The 17447-nt window shown below is 41.8% G+C and overlaps 1 protein-coding gene across 13 annotated transcripts in view; it reads left to right on the top strand.

Annotated features, from left to right (window-relative positions):
- MAGI2 (membrane associated guanylate kinase, WW and PDZ domain containing 2) overlaps positions 1-9471 on the top strand; it is a 701683-nt gene extending 692212 nt beyond the window's left edge. For 9 of the 13 annotated variants that reach the window (XM_063155597.1, XM_063155590.1, XM_063155591.1 and 6 more), the window contains one exon: positions 6472-9471. In XM_063155597.1, the coding sequence (XP_063011667.1) occupies positions 6472-7265 (794 nt within the window). In that variant the 3' untranslated portion in view covers positions 7266-9471. The remainder of the gene's footprint in view (positions 1-6471) is intronic. The other 4 variants (XM_063155598.1, XM_063155602.1, XM_063155599.1 and 1 more) reach the window with 3 other exon arrangements.
- The last annotated feature ends 7976 nt before the right edge of the window (positions 9472-17447 follow it).

The raw sequence follows: 17447 nt of genomic DNA, 5'->3' as shown, positions 1-17447 counted from the left end.
ATGGATATACTGAACCCAAAGGAACTAAATATTTGCTCATCAGTAATGGCCAGGAACATGAAAAGAAGTAGGGCATCAATGGCACTAGGAGCTGAGCCAAGCCGGATGTAGAGCTGTGCTTCCCACCATTGGAATTGGTCAGTGGCTGAATTTTCTGGATGTAAAATTAAACATTTCAGGTTTATAGAGGAGATTGAGGTGTTCATCACTTACACTACACTTACATTCATATCTCTTCAGTTCTTGTGAAGCCATGCAGAAGCCATGTCACCAATAGCTCCATGTAATAGGAACAGTGGCCACCTTTTCCAGTATTACACCAATGACAAAAACAAAAATGCACAATGAATTTGGGGACAGAAGAACTAGGTCTGGCATTGTTTCATACCACAAATATCAGTCTTTCTTAATGAATCATTCTGCTCTTTTGAAAATGCCAAGCACAAAATTTAGAAGTGAAAGATGTCAGGATTTAGATGCATGTTTGGTTTCCTCTAATCTTTTATGACTTGTAAAATAACTCTGATTGCCCTGAGAGACCATCCTCAGACTTTGGAAAACAAAAGTGTGAAGCCAAAAGAACTAATTACTAAAAAGTAGAAAGATTCCATTCTTGAGCAAAGCAACATTTAAAGTTATTTTTATAAGGTGATCTAAACATTCAGAGTCACCACGACATTGCCGAGTACAAACAGGCAAGTGCTATAACAAATATGACTACATTAAGATAGAAAATTAGATTAGGTTTTCATTGTATGAGAAACAAGGTTTCAAAATACTAAGCTGATCACTCAACTGCAAGTGTGAGAAAGGAGAAGTAGTTCATATGCTAAAATAACCAAGTATAATCTGGGTTAATTTTTATAAATATATATGGCATGTATCTAATTCCTATACATAGAATTAACATTTTGCACCCGTAGCACACTGCCATCATAGCTTTGTAAAGCATAAGAGCAGTGCTGAAGATGGAAGGGCATTCCCACCTGGATGTGTCCACAGTGACTGACCACAGCAAGTGCCATATCCCAGCAGAGGACACCTCAACCCATTGGTGTTTGCTTCCAGGGCTGCTGGTGTTCAGGGATCTGGATGTGGATAAGTTCAGGGGAAGGGGAGACAAGGGAAGTGTAATTTTAAGCCAAGAAAAGTGCAATTTGTGAGAAAACATTTGCATAGCATATTGAATAATTAACAGGAATTACAATTTATGGCTAGAAGTACAGGCAGGCTGCAAGGTGGGGGCAGAGCCCATTGCCACTCACTGTCTGAGAGAGGCTGGGGGAGAGGGTGGCATATTGTGCCACATTTCCATAAGGCTCACAGCTGAACAAAAAGTACCAAGGGCTTTTCTAACCATGAAATCTTCAGAGAATCATTTATTTCAGGAGACAAAGGGTGCTGTGTGTTTGGGTTGTGGAAGTGTCAGGATAAAAGATTAAAGATTCTTTATATATTCTGAAATATCCCTCCTCAGAGAGTGTTAAAGAAAAGCTTCAGGAGACCAATGCAATCAGGAACATCAAAGACATGTCAAGCTATAATGAGAAAGACCCAAATGCCCTCCTGGTGCAGCACTGCCAACATTACTGGATACTCACCAGGGGACAATTTGTCCCATTTTTGTTATTAGCAGCATCTGTAAGAACTGCTTGCCACCTCCTGGCAATACATAATTGCAGACAAAAAAAAAATGGGGGAAAAAATAAAGCACCATATTTTTTATTCAATCATGCCCTTTTTGATTCCCTAGGAAAATATTTCTGGGAAGCTATGAGAACAGCTGCTTAGACAGTTCAGAGAACACTTCATCCAGACTAATGAAAGTGTTCAAAGCTTTAATATATTGTACATTATTCATATAATTCAAAAATTAAAAAGGCTTTGAGATTTTATTACTTAAGTAATAAAATGTGATGTAATTTCTACTCTTACTACTAAATATTCAATAAATTATATTAGTACTGTATGGATACTTATATCTGATTAAAAACCACGCATCCTTGATAAATTACTAAACTATTATCTAAAATATTTTTATGCTGAGGGAGAACCTAGTCACAAATCAGAGGTCCATGGGCAGAGCTCTCCTCCCTGTTAGGACCAAAGCCAGGGTTCTTTTTCTCATGGCTCAGCCATCAGCAAGCACTGGATCCAGGCAGAACAGTTCAGACAGGAGCAATAGACTCATGACAGCAGTACCCTCATTTCCACTCCAGTGAATGTGTGAGAGCTGACAGAGCAAAACAAACAATTCATGTATGTGGCAGCTCTACCTCCAATAAAAAAAAAAAAACAACCTTTAGACAGAAAACTTGTGTTCCTGATGTTTTCCCTGTGTCACTCTTGCCCCAGAATGGCTGTGCTCATCTCCCACTTGTCCTCCCACACACTCAATCTTGTGTCTGTGGTGGCTCTTACTCAGTTAGCAATTTACTCCTTTGCCTGGGAGTTATGTGGAGCTGCTCGTAGGTGAGTCATTCTTACACATCCCATGGAGAAGTGCCACCAACTTGTGCTGCAGTAGCTTGCAGAAACTAAAAGCCACCCAGCAAACACCTCCTAAATTACAGCAAATGAAATGCCATCACAGTGACAGATTATAGTGCTGCTCCCAGCTCATTTGTCTTGTCTAAATTAGTAGGTCAAGGGAGATTTTCTCCCTTCAAAGAAAGAAGGCAGGCATCTATTAGCCTTCAGTGAGAGGTATACTTTTGAAAACCAATTTCTCTCACAGTAAGAATGTTATCAATGGTGACAAAGTCAGAAACAAGTTCAAAACTATCTCTCCAGCAGCTGCAACTGAATGCAATATTCTACACATCTGCTTGCAAGTTGTTTGGGCATTAGTAGCTCATGCTCTGTTAAACAAATATTGTTTTCAGTTCCTCACAGAGGTGAAGGAAGAACAAAGTAAAATCAGCGCTCTGTCTCTGGTGTAGTATGTGTACAAAATGCTTTGACATGTGTTGGAATAACAGATAGTAAAAACAGGTTATGTTCCAAATTAACTCAAAGGTTTTATTAAAAGCCTTAGACCAACAGAATAAAAAGTATTTAGAAATATTAATAATTCTCTCAAAAATGTAGCTAGAAACTGAGTATAATCATGAAAATAAATTACTCGTTTAACTGCTCTGCAGGATAAAATTTAACATTTTTCTCCTGTTTATATTTGCTATGGAGAAGCAATCATTTTAGTGCTGGTTGAACAATTTCAAATGAACCCTTATGGCTTGAACACAGCTCTTTAAAAGGTTTTTTTTTCTGAGCAACAAATTACTTACATTCCTGCACTTTGCTCTACTCTAGTAATTTTTACACTTTTCCACCATGTTCAAACATTAGAGGGAAGTTGGCTACAATACCTTGGCATTAGTATTCTCCTCACTAGTGAGTGACATATTGCAACAATGGCTTGTTGAAATTAACATCTACCAAGGCTGAGGATGACTTTCTATATGTCATTTCATTTGAAAGAAAATCAGGTTAGGTTGGGTTTCACCATCTCAGACTGATGGCACTTAAACCTTAAAGAAAACAATTTTCCTCTTACTTGCAAATGCTAAATTGCCAAAGAATATAAATGATCATTTTATTCCATGGCAGCATTGTTCCATAACCACTGGAAATACAACCTATGTATAGGTGCCTTCCTAGCAAGTATTTTAAACAAAGTGCAGCCAGTGACCCACCTGGGATTGTCCCACAGCCAAACCAAAAAAGCTGTGGCTACAAGTTTTCTTATTTGGTTGGCCAAGTTGTCTTTTACCTAGGGTTTTCTGGGGGAGAGATAAAATCCAGTAATGCATATAATATCCCATATAATAACTGGACACTAGGCATGTCTCAGTTTATAGACACCTATACTTATAAATCAGTATATGTAAGAGATATACCGATTCACTTTTGTTGAAGTACATTCTAACCCACTATGATTTCTCACTAAAACATTTGGTTGTTATTTCATCCCCTTTAAAATAGAAAACAGAAGAAATTCTGTAATCCCCAGGCAATACAGCGGTAGGCCACTAACCTCCAGGTCTCTTCTCCAGAGCGTCCGACAAATAACTGGTACCATATTATCCTTTGTGCCTCAGAGGAGCCACAAGACATGTTTGACACCTTGATTTTGAATGGTGTGCCCCTGGCTTGTCCTCCTGGAGGAGAAGCAGCTGATTTGAGCACAGTGGTACCTTTTCCACAGAGGCAGTCTTGTTACCCCAAAGCATCTTGCTGCTCCAGGCTATTTGGTGTTTTCACTGGTGTGTAGCTGATACTACCCAAAGGAATCAGCTATTTCTGTAATCCAGGGCTCTCACAGCCTAACATGAGATTGGATAATGGCCACTACTCTTCCCTAACACTGAAAAACTGTGAAAACAACATCTCATGGATAACTAGGAAAGAAGATTGTAGTTCAGACAAATACATTGATCCAACCCTTGGCACCACCTCTACCCTGGGTAGGAGTGACAATGCCATGAAAAATATAGACTTAATTTTCCAAAGCTCAGGGTGGCTTCTTCAGTTTGCTCAGGTACCTTGCTGGTGCATGTAGGCAGCTTCATGCTGAGTCCCAGGATAGTTTTAGTGATTTGGACTCTGTGCATTGTCCCTGGCTCAATAAAATGATAAAATGAGATCCCCTGGATTTCAGATTAGAGAAGAGCCAGAGTGGGGTCTGTGCTTCCTCCATCAAGCACAGGCTGTGGGCCTGTACCAGGCTGGTGGTGCAGAAGAACAGAAGTAAAGAACAAGCCCAAAGTCAATGCTTTTTGTAGGCAAACTCCTAGGAGCTGATCACTCTACATGCACAAGTCTTCCTCTTATTTTTTCTTGCTTGAGTGCCAAGCTGGGAGCAGATGGTACATTAGTCACCCTTAACTGGAGGGTAAGAAAGTGTGATTTCTTTTTTTTCTAAATTCAGTTGAGACCCTCATCCCATTTAGATTCCCAGCTCAATGTTTATTTGTCTTACACAGAACTTGTACTTTCTACCCCTCTCAAATGCTAATCCTCTCCACACATATGCTCATTATGCAAAAGCATATGACAAACACCATCTGGGAAAATAAATAGCTCCTCAGCTAACTGTGCTGCTCCCTCCCTTTACGTCACCCACCTCACTATTGTCTCTCCTATTTTTATCTGCAAGACAGCAATCACTCAATCCAGCTATTAACTTAAAAGTGCTGTTTTAGTCAAGCAAGCTGCAGATCCCAGGCTGGGCAGTAGAATCTATTCCATTTTTCGAGACGATGTGCGTCTCCCTGATAATTTGAAAGCAGCCATAGCACTGAGAAAAAAGCATGTTACTCTTTTAAAGGGCAGTTGATACCACTGACAAATACTAGTCCTGACCTTAAGTCCACGCTTGTTTTTTAGCTAGAAGGTTACATTTTCTCCCCCATAAAATATGCAGCTCCTGCCACAATTCTACCTCGTTTCCATGGATTCCTGAGACAGTCCTTCATCTCTGACAGATTATTCCTCATACTGTTCAAAGCCTAGCTAAAATGGTGCTAAATAGGGAATGACATTAGCCAAGTTCAGTGATTTCTCTCACCTCTAAGTAGACGGGTAAGAATGGGAGCCATGCTGTCATTAATCATGGCTGATTTGTTTTCTGCCAGAAAGTTAATCAAAAGAAATGAGCATGTATACACAAGAGAAAGGCATCCCAGAATATCCTAGTTTGGATTAGGAAAATCATCGTGATTCAGCAAAGGAGACACTCATTTGGCTAAATCAAACAGGATCTGCACAAACCAACCATATTGTGTTGAGGCTAAGTAACCAAGAGAAATTCAAAATGCACAACCAGGAGACTCAGCAGCTGACACTGTGATATAAAGGCAGAGCTGTAAATGTACCCTGTAAGAATTGTGGGGCCATAAACACCGCAATACTGTATCTGTTTACAAAAAATATGAGACAGAATTCAATGATGACCTTATCTGAGCTACAAATTCTTGTCAATTATTATACGCTTGTAGGGACATGTTTAATAGATGGCAGAAAGTCCTTCTCATTTGTCCTCAGAGACAGCACTGATATTGCCCAGCTAAGAAATCCATTATAAAGCTACAAAAGAGGCTATTTGATTTCATGAGCACATGCCTTTATTATTTTAAGAATAATTTAACATAGGCAGAGGAAAGTGGAATCTGTATGAAAAAAAGACCAGGGTTTCCAGCATTTTCAGTTACCACCAGCTTTGAGGTTCTTGTGTGTCTCCTGTACTTTTTTTAATTTCTTTTTTTTTTTCTTTTTGTGGAGAGATTATTTTTAGTTTTCTCCCTATTGGTTCCACAATTGTGGGAGTTTCACCTCAGCTGAAGCAGAGGGGTTTAAGGCTGGTACACGGTTTGGGAGTCAGTGTTGCTCAGAATACATGTGCCTGTGCAATAAATACACTCTGTGCTGCTGGATATGCCCTTAACTCTCTTCTCTTTGTTGTTACAACAGACGAACCAAACTCCTGGAGTGCTCCCTCTGCCACCTCCCCAGGTCTGCCGGAAGTAGCTCTTTCCCTCGACGACATAATCTCACCATTATCTTCATCACACATAGCCCCACCCTCTGACCCTTCTCACCAGATAAGCCCAGAGCCAACATGGGATATCAAGAGGGAACACGATGTAAGGAAACCAAAGGAGCTTTCGGTGAACGGTCACAAAAAGAAAAGGTTAGGAGAACAAAGAGAAAGGTCAGCAAGTCCTAAAAAGGTAGACAGGTCAAAGCACGAAGAGGCTTCTTGGAAAGGATATTCAGGAGGCAAAAATAAGACCACTGATGGTGGCAGGCCCACCTCAGAAAGCAAAGCGGTGGGACACGGCGTTATGATCGAGGCTGGCGCAAGAGAGCACATGTGTGCTGGAAGCAGTGATGAACAGTTTGAGAGGCTGAGGAAGCCAGAAAGCAAGAGAGGAGGATCTCTTAGCAAAAGAGACCACAGATCCACAAACACCAGTGAGAAGTCGGCTGCAGCACCCGACCATGTCAAGACCGATACGGGAGCTACCAAGACCTACGGTAGCAACCGCTGCAGCTCGCCTGGAAGCGATATGGACCACAGCCAGAGGGACCCTGATGGGAAACCCAGCGAGTTCCCCAGGAAGGGCCATCTCCACTCCATCAGCACTCGCAGCACCAACACCACAGTTCGAAAGGCAACGGTCTCTCCAGGGCCATGGAAAATCCCTGGCTCGGATAAGCTACCAAGCGTCCTGAAGTCTGGTACTTCTGCCATGAGCAGATAAGCAAGGGACTGTTGCCCTCTAACTGTCTCAAACTGACGCAGAACATTCTTCTTAGTTTTTGTCTCACATTGGTTTGTTTTAATTTATTTTAACTATCACACATATACACAAAGCATTGAGGAATGAAAACATTAGTGTGTAATTCCATGACAATGTGCACAGTATCTAATAAGTTCAAAAAGCATATAGTCAACACAGAGATTTAAAATCGACCCTAAAGTCCCAGTTCCATTTTAGGGACTTTGGCAGCTATGGAAGAAACCAAAACAATATGAAGGACAGTACATCAGAGAAGGATAGTGCAGTGTAGCTTTAGCATTTTTTTCCCACTGCATGAAGGACTTGGATTTCATTCAAACTTTATATCAAGAAACTGGAACAAGTTAGAGCAATCACAAACTGGAACATCGCCTTAAATAAAACTGCACGGAGCAAGCTGAAACTGAGAGAGGATCTTTTCATGGAGCTAAAATGTTGTAAATAAATTGTTCTCGACATATCTAGACAGGGGTTAAAGGGTTTCTTTAAAGCATCGTTCGGAACTGTACACCCATGACACGTCTCCACTGTTAACGCTTTGGGATAGTCCACGTGGCACCCTGTAGAATAGTTCACCGGGTGCTGCGGGAGGAATGGGGAATCCAGTGGATTAGTTTCTGTGATACCATTTCTACTGCCATTTTTGTGAACAAACCACGTTTCTGTACATTGGAAAGGAGTTAAGGTGGAGTTGTATTTGCAAATTATTCTCAAAAGTGATTTATTACAGGTTCCCCAAGTCCTGTGAGGTAGCACACAAACCAATTGGTCAGGCTCAAACCCCAGGCATCTGCAAGGCCCTTGCAATGAAAGGAAGAGTGCTACAGAGAAAAAGCTGCAGTTTCCTTAAGGAAAGGCCTTTCCTTCCTGCAGAAGATGACAGCATCACTTATCAACAGTGCTATGTTTCATACCCATCCGCATTTACTTAGGACACTCTCACCTCTCATCCCCTCAGTCTGGCAGAGCAGGTGCCTTTCAGGCACACGTCAACAATAATTAGACTGGTTTCTGAAATACAGTTGTCGGTGTCCTCATTCAGTAAATTCAGTATTTTTCCATTTTTAAAATGGTTTCCATTTTACCATTTTTTCCCTATCTCCATTTTTTTCTTCTTTTTGTTTTTATCTTTCTTGCTTGTCTGTTTTGAATTTTAAGCCTTAAGTGCCAGGTAAACATTCCAGTCTGCCTTCACAGGAAATAACTCCGAGTTCAGTCAATCAGTCATTATCTTGTTTCAAACAGATGTGTGTCTGTGTAAGTGTGCGTGTGCTTATTCGTCTGTCAAAATTAAAACAAAATCCTGGGCAATAATACATTGGTAATTTAAAAAAAAATTGTAAAGCTAAGTACTGTCAAAAGTTCATATTTAAAAATTATTGTTCACTAGCAATCTTAGTTCCTCACACGCTCTGCTGAAAAACTAGATTGAGATTGGCTTTGTTCCAAGAAATTAGCACATTGCTGTATGTCTCAAACATTGCACTGGACTGCAAAATTTATAGACATGTTTCTTCCTGTCCAATGATTTGAAAAGCCTCAAGTCAAGGATTTTGCAGCTTTCAAATTTTTTTTTTTTAAGAAAGAAAAATCCATTTATAATTTTTAAAAAAAGCACAAATCCGTGTAGCTGTTTATAAAACTCTTATTTAATGGGAAAAAAAAATATCTTTATCCCCTGAACTAGAATCCAATATAATTTGCCATTAATTTATTGAATCTGATTTTGGACAATGCTTCTGTAGTGTAGATGCACGTCCCGGTATCTTATTTTTATGTATAAAGAAAGCAAACAATGAAATCTGAAAACCAGTTGAGATTATGCTTGCATAAACTCTAATTTGCACAGTTCACAGCTACTCCTTGTGCAGTAATTGCTTTATGCGGCTGTAATCGATAACCTGTGAAGACAGCACATCATCTAAACCCCATTCCAAATAATATTTCTGTGTAGTGTTAGCTGTGAATTTACCTTGTACAGCTCTATCTCTATAAATATAATTCCATGTATTAATAGTCACAGAAAGGCTGTAAGTGAGCAACTATTTTTATGAAACGCACCACTATGGATAAATTAACTTTTACAGAAATCTTGTTTACTGTATGATATTCTAAACCACTGTCAAATAAAATATATATCCAAAAATCTTTCATTTTTTCAATTGCATATAGTTTGTGTTAATTTTGAGTAACATGCTTCAGTGTTACCCTGACAAACAACCATTTTCTTGCATATGGGTACAGGTAATTAGCTACTGCCTTATAAAAACGGGAACAGACCGTTTTAATTTCTTACTGCAATATATGAATAAACATGTCAGTGACCAACCAAATTTTATAATGGCAATCAAGGCTTATGAGGCAACACAGACACAGAAAAATCTCTTTCTTGATGGGGAAGCCTAAACCCTTATTCTGCTTCCAATCCAGGAGGCAAAGGACCAGGGTGACCAGACTCCAGCAGTGAGAGACAACTTCTACGAATGTATCACATACACAGAATTAACCTGAGCACAAACCATATTTGCCTCAGATATCAGGCAGTTCTAACTAGCCCTAGAAAGGTTTTGTTGACAAGCTGTGTGAAGGGGTCACAATTACATTTTCAATTTATTTTACAGAAAAAAAAAGTCTCAAAAAACATCATAATGGTGTAAAAATCTTGGTAACCAGCCAGCTTCTTTTGGGACCAAATCCACCTCTCATTAAATACTCCTTACCTCCAGTTAGGCAAAATAAATCATTAGTTTATAGATTCTAGACACACTAAGATGTCTAGCTGGAAAACAAGCAGGTTTTTTCACACAAATACATTTTTAAAAATGAGTATTTCCTGTTTCCTTAGAATATAATTTTTTCAAGATATAATAATTTGTCTTGATACAGCCTGAGTCAACTTCTGCAAAACTTTGTTTTTTCAGACTAATATTCCCCATAGAAAATTTCAACCCGCTGAACTAATAACATAGTTTTGCATTAAAATAAACACAAAAAAAATGAAGCATATTTAACACCCAAAAATAATTTGCTGCAGTTTAAATAGCCACTATTTTCATGGTTGTAAACATGGGTGTTTGCCTGGTTCAGACCCAGAGGTATCACAGGGAAGTGTGCTGAAGACATATGGTTTCATCCAGTCTAACTTCTTCTGTTAATAACTGCTAATGGTCTTTTAAACACAGTAGTACAGCATTTGCATTGCTCTCCTGCTATTATGACACCTTTTAATATCTCTTTTTCATACCTATGCCACAAGACAAGGAAATAAATGCCTTCTTTGATGCAGATCCTCTGCTCCGACTGCAGGGTAAGAGTGTTAGGAAGCCTGCCAGCCTGTGATCACCAATGCACACTTGGGCAGGAGTTTTGACCAGAAAAACACCACAGACAGATGTCAGTGCAGCCCTTTGCTTAATCAATGGCAAATTCAATAATTCCCACAAGATCTCACCAAAGAGGTCATCTTTTCCTCCAGAAAGCTGCTGGACAGACAGCACTCTTCGTGTGGTTACAACAGAGCATAGGTTGCACTGGTTTCACTGCAGTGCTCCCCTAAACAGGAGGGGCATTTGCAGCCCAAATATCCAATATGTAGACCATATATATATATATATATCCACTTATTCCATGGCCTCAGGGATCTGCCAACAATTTATCCCCAGGGTGGATAGCTGCTAGGAATTGATGCAGAAGTTCAAACATGGACCCAATTCTTCCCTGATGCTTTTCATCCAAACGTGCAGCCAGCCACCATTGCCAAAACCTTCTCATCCCCATCAATTCCATCTGATTTGTGCCATTTCTGCTGAACACAAGCATCTCATGCTCAGCCCTCTCTACATCCCATGTGCTCTCATCACCACCAGATTCATTCTGAATCTCTTCTCTTCCTCCTCAGCTCCCCGCTGGTTACTAATTCTACCTCTGGGATAAGTGCTGCTACCATTCAGTAAATCAAATTGTCCACTCTCCATTTTCTTCTTCTGTCCCTCAGAACTTGTGTTCCTTTTTTCCCCTTGTTCTTTTGGCTCTCTGTCACCATCTGGCATCTCTCAAGCTCCACCTGATGTGCATCAGCAGCTCAACATGAGATACCCCTTCTAAGATATGTCATGACCAATTAGACTTAGACCAAGTCATTAACCCACTCCTGGCTGTCATACAGGTGTAAAGACACACCCAAAACCTTGCACTGAAGCCCAAATCACCTCCCTTGTCCTCCAGAAACCACCAGTGGTTATTTATTAGGCACGCTATGTCTACATGCAGCCAGTAACCACTTTTGCAAGTACAAACAATGCTTTATCTTCTTTGCTGAATGTCTGTACTGATAATGATTCAAGCATTCAGGCCAGAGTTTGTGGATGCAACACACCATGATCTCTACTGGAAGTCTCCAGATTCATTTTACAAAGTCAGGGACAGGGAAAGCTGCAGGCACATTTCTGCCTTATCCTCTGTGCTCGTTCTGTACATCGCTGCTGCCATGGAAACCTGGGGCCAGAACTGCAGAGGCAAAAGTGGAAGAGCACACCTCAGCAAATGAGAATGTCACCCTCCAGGTTTCTCCTTGCTTGGAAGGAAGCCTTGCTGTGAAGTGGAAAGGTTTCTCAATACACTGCCATGGAGCTAAAAGCTGGAGAAGGCTTTGGACTTGCCCAGGGATGTCTGATTTCACATAAGCCTCCAAAAGAGCCTTTCCCTCTTCTGCCCCCTAGAAGCTGGGATTTTTTCTCTAATTGCTGCTAAAAAGGCCACAAAGCATGGCAGGCTGCCCACCCTCCTGACTGCTGAGGGCTGGGAGAGAATTGCCATGGCTGTGTCCTGCAGGACTGCCACCCGGCACAGACTGCAGGACACCCAGGGCTCTGTCACCATGTGTCAGTGGAGGGCCCAGAGAAGGGGACTCTCAGAACCAAGCACTTTCACCTTCACAGCTGTCATCCAAACAGTCAGTGACTTTAGCCATCACTGCCAAAGGGAAATCCAGTGCATTATCTGGACAGAAACAGCTCTGTTTGGGCCAGGATGCACACATCACTGTAGGGATACCAGTTGTGGGTTTCTCTGGGTCTGCATTGAAGACACCTGAGACAGTAATTCATGTTCAGACTCATGTGTTTATAATTTCTTATCAGTAAAACAGTCTCACCACTGTGAGTTCAGCAGCTTTTCATTAGAAGGCACAAAATGGCCAACAATCTCTTGTTACAAGGTCTTTTAAGACTAAACTATCCAATTAAGAATTGACACCCAGATTATTTTCCCTTTTAACCCAATAACTGATCCCAAAGAGCTGCAATGGGGACTTTTCTGCCCAATTACAAAATGCCACCCAAACCCAAGAAGAAGAAGGAAGAAGAAACACAGAATGATACCCTGTGCCCTCCATCTTGCTTCCTTCCACAACATACTAAAAACCCCAAAACATACATTTCCCACCAAGTGATACACCTGCACTACACTCTATAATCTATTTCACACTTTTGTGGATTCCAGTCTATCTTGAAGTCTAGGAAACTTTCTCCATGGATGAGGGTCAAAGTCAGTGCTCCCCTGGGGGGTCAGGGCACCCCAGAGCAGACAGAGAAATATTCCCAGTGCCCTGGGTTTCCACAATCAGCAGTGCCCCAAGCCTCTCACAGATCCCCTGCTCAGCACTCAGAACTGTCCTCTCCCTTGGAGAGGGACACCCAGACCAGCCCCTGCCCACCACCCAAATAAGCACTGTAGGCTCTGCATAGCCACCACCCTCCTGGAGCCAAGGCACACATGCTCAGTCCAGCCTTGAGCATTCTGGAATATTTTTCTCAATATTTTTAACAGCAATGATGCGATCACACACTCATCTTCATAGCTGGCACATCAGCTTAGAGCAATCTTTTTTAAAATGTCTTGTCAAGACACAGTAACATAAGCATTATCTCTGAATTATAGCCAATCTAAAACTTGTGTTGTGCCCTTCCTGTCTTTAGTGCCTCTAGGGCAATAAGTCACTCTGCCAGTTCAATTAATCGATAAGGAGAGTTTTGCTTGCAAGGTACAAATATATATCCTGCAAACAGCTGGGGGAACATCAGTGCACAAAGACCCAGTCCCACACAGGGGCCTGGAACAGCATCTTCCATCCCCATTCAGGAACTGCCCAAATAGCCATCTTTGAGTTACATGGCTGCCACTCTCAGGAAAAAAAACCAAAACACATAGGAATGCAGATTAATCCAGAAAGCTATTGATCATCCACAGATCAACTCCTGTAAGTATAAAGACGTTTAAACTGGAAAACATAATAAATAAGCAAGAAATGGTGCAGGGAGAAAGAGGAGTGATGAGCTTTTCTGTGATGTGGCCACCTGCTAACCTGCTTTAATTTCAACTTCTTCAAGCTTAAAAAGTGAAAAAGATGAACTATCAAACACAACAAATGCTGCAATAAAGCTCTGCAAGTCTTGGGGACAGGAAGCAAGAATATGTAGTGATTACACTTCTGAAGAGAATTAATTTATTTCAGTAAAATGCCTGGGCTGGTGCCTGGGAGGGGAGAACCATCCCCTGCCCTCCAGTGGTGACTCCAGGGTGTGGATGGGCTCCTTCCACACAAATGAGTCCCTCAGTTTGTCCAGGGGCTGCAGCCACACTGAGCAGCCCCAGCAGTGGGCTGGCACTGCCATGGTGGAACAGCACCAGCACCACTGTGGCACAGGAAGGGGGAGAATTCAATCCCTGGAATACTTCCCTCTTTCTCTGCATGCCAGGAGTGTTGCATAGCACCAATGGACCTCTTGTCCACCCAAAGATGTTGTAGATGTGGAAGCAGGGGAAGGAGCAACTAAAATAAGAAAGCCAAACCCAATCACAATGAGAGCCCCAGTGCAGCTGCAAGCAGCAATAAAGGTTCTGAAGAACCACAAATCCACAGCTACAGCAGGAGTGAGACCAGGGCACTGGCACCATTCTATCCTTCCCCTCTCAGTGAATTGGGGACATTGCTGTCACTGCAGCCACCTGAATATTTACATTTCTTTACTAACACTCTGAAAGAAATGCAGATTTTTTTTCCTGTAGTGCCCTTTGCTCAAAAGTAGTGAACAACAACAGGCACCCCAGCCAAAAATTCTCCTACCACCACTAAGCAGCAGGGCTGCCCATGGCTCTGAAGTTTCTATTCATGCATATATATGGAATTAAAGAATTTTGGTGTTAGTACTTTCCCAAGAGGATTAAAAACTATGCCAAGAGCTTTAGCTAAAGTACTTAAATAATTGCAGTCCACAAAGCAGAAAATTGTTCATCACGTCTCTAAACCAGCAGTACAAAAAGCTAGACTTAAGTACCTATTTAATTCAGGAAGAAAAATCAGACCTTTCCCAGCACAGTCCAGTCACCATGTGTGAAACACCTATTCTAATTAGCACTTCATTCACTCCAGAAAGTTTTAAAAAATAAGCCCAGCAGGCAACACAGAACACTGCAATCTGTTAGTACAGAACATTTCAGAGTACTTCTCAAACCTTGAACATCACAAACAATACTAATTGATTACTTTTTATATTTCTCCAGGAAAGATGGATGCTAGCATGTGCCTCCTCCTGAGTGACTCCTGTCTGCAATATCCCTGGTACTGCCCAGCTTTTCAGGTTGGTTGCTGGTGTCCCCATGCCATGGGCAGCTGCAGGAGGTCACAAAGCCTTTTGGAGACACCTTCCCATCTGACTTGCACAGCAGCACCAGAGCATCCCCTGCACCAGGAGCACAGAGAAGCTCCCTGTGGGACACCCAGCTGGGAAGGGGTCCCAGCTCTGGCTGTGGAGCTGCACAAACAGCTCTGCATCATTGGCATGTGGCACCATGTTGTCATTAAAGTGCAAAAGTTCTCTTTTCATTACATTGCAAGGGTTCCATATTGCCAGAGTTTTGTACCTCCTTGATGTTTCTCGTAGGCAGCTCCTCTAGGCACTAACTCTTCCTTGTCCTCACAGCAGCCACCTGACTTCAGTTTTTCCCTCAGTCAACCAATCCACCCTTTTATAACACTCTTCTTATTGGCTACAGCTGTGGCCTGTTAAGATCAGGCCTGCTCCTAATCCTTAGTAATTGGCTCAGCTGCAACTCTTTAGGGGATAAGATTACATTCTATACCACCTTCATTTACCCACACTGTATCCCCCTACAGCACCAAGTCCTGCCTGTGACACCTCCCAACAACCTGCACCCAGCACCATAGGCCTACAAATGAGCCTTGTGTCAAGGGCAAAAGCTCTTTCCCTAACCACCACAGTTTGTTCTGAGGGTGTGTTTTGGGGCGTACAAGCCCCTTAACCTGGGTGTTTATTCCTTTGCCATACTAATTTATAGGGAGGCACTCTTCCTGAAAGAGGGCAGCTCCAGCAATGCTTCTGCCCTGACTGCACATCTCAACACAAGATAAGCTTTACATCTGACAAAACTGAAAGATAACAGCCCCAGGCTCTGGTCATGAAGCAACTCTGGAGGATCAGCATCCTCACTCCCTGTGGGAACACACCTCAAGCAGCCTCTGCCCAATTCCCTGCTCTTTATGCTGAGCATACTTCACACTGGCATACAAATTGCAAGTGCAGCCCAAACTGATCCCCTCCACACCTTCAGTACCCTGAGGTTAACAAGTAGGCCTCTACCTCATAATTTTATAGCTCCATTATGTTCTTTGATTAGCAGCTCTGTCCCAGACTCAATGGCTTTGGAATAAATTCAGAACATTTGTTAGCTGGCGTTTTAAAAACTGATTGTTACACTATTTTCCAAATTACATAGAAGTTGCTCATATTTCAGTCCCACTTGTAAGCCCCAGCATCCCTGGTCTTTGTCAGCTGCAGTGAGCACCCCAGCAATGGCAGTGGAGGTGACAAGGTCACTGGAGGTGATGCCACCAGAGCTCTCCACCTTTTGTCAGTCCTTCCCCTCAGGTGTCCCTGCTCTGATGTGCAGGGCCTGGCAATTCCCATGTCTTATGCAACTGATGAAGTCCAAATGGAATATTTATTTATTTAATATTTATCCAAAAGGAATATATATTTATTCCAAATGGAATAAATGATGGACCAACACAATGACAAATTCCCCCTAATTTCCCCATTCATTTCAGGCATTTCCCTCACAGCAGGAGCACACAGTAATCAATGTGTACAGCAGCTCTGCCACCATCAGCCCAAGGCTGGCCTGGAGCAAACTGCCCTGCAGAATTAGATGCTGATTTTCCCCATCCAGGTCTGGATTGCCTCCTGGTGACCCAGCCAACACAGAAAAGTGATTGGGGACCGCTGTTCCAGGACTGGCCATGTAAACATTGCAGGCTCAGGTGGAACAAATGGGCCCCATGAGTCAAAGCAGGGTACTGTGAGCTGTCACTGTACAACAGCAACAATCACTCTCACTTCAAGATGCCAAGGCCAGGAAACCTCAGCCAGCATAGCCTGAGGGACAGTAAGGAACTATTGCATGTTCTTTATAAAAGACCATATTGAAGTCATAGATTAAAAAGCACAAAGGCAGTTGTAGCTGAGTGAAATACAAAGTATGAATTGACCCATTCATTTAATAACACCTCTTACTCCCTTTTCTTGCCTTTGTATGTCAAAAAGCTGTCCACAGCCAGCTTTTATTGGTTACAGGAGTGGTGGGAGCTTGTGGCATTTTCGGGGGTCCCCTGTCTTTGGGAGGGATAAATCTGACTCCATGTTCTTAGAAGGCTATCATATCATATCATAATCATATCATATCATATCATATCATAATCATATCATATCATATCATATCATGCTATACTAAAATTATACTAAAGAATAGAGAAAGGATACTTACAAAAGGCTTAACAAGATACTAATGAAAACACATGAATCTCTCCAGAGCCTCGACACAGCTGGCTGTGACTGGTCATTAAGTCAAAACAATTCACATGAAACCAATGAAACAATGACCAGTTGGTAAACAATGTCCAAACCACATTCCAAAGCAGCAAAACACAGGAGAAGCAAATCAGATAATTATTGTTTTCATTTTTCTGTGAGGCTTCTCAGCTTCCCAGGAGACAATCCTGGGCAAAGAGATTCTTCAGAAAATATGATGGTGACAAGAGCTGCCCTGGGGGAAAGAGGGATGAAGTCA

The sequence above is a fragment of the Melospiza melodia genome, chromosome 4 (genome assembly GCF_035770615.1).
Source record: "Melospiza melodia melodia isolate bMelMel2 chromosome 4, bMelMel2.pri, whole genome shotgun sequence".
NCBI lineage: Eukaryota > Metazoa > Chordata > Aves > Passeriformes > Passerellidae > Melospiza > Melospiza melodia.
This window is presented reverse-complemented; position numbering and strand designations above follow the sequence as displayed.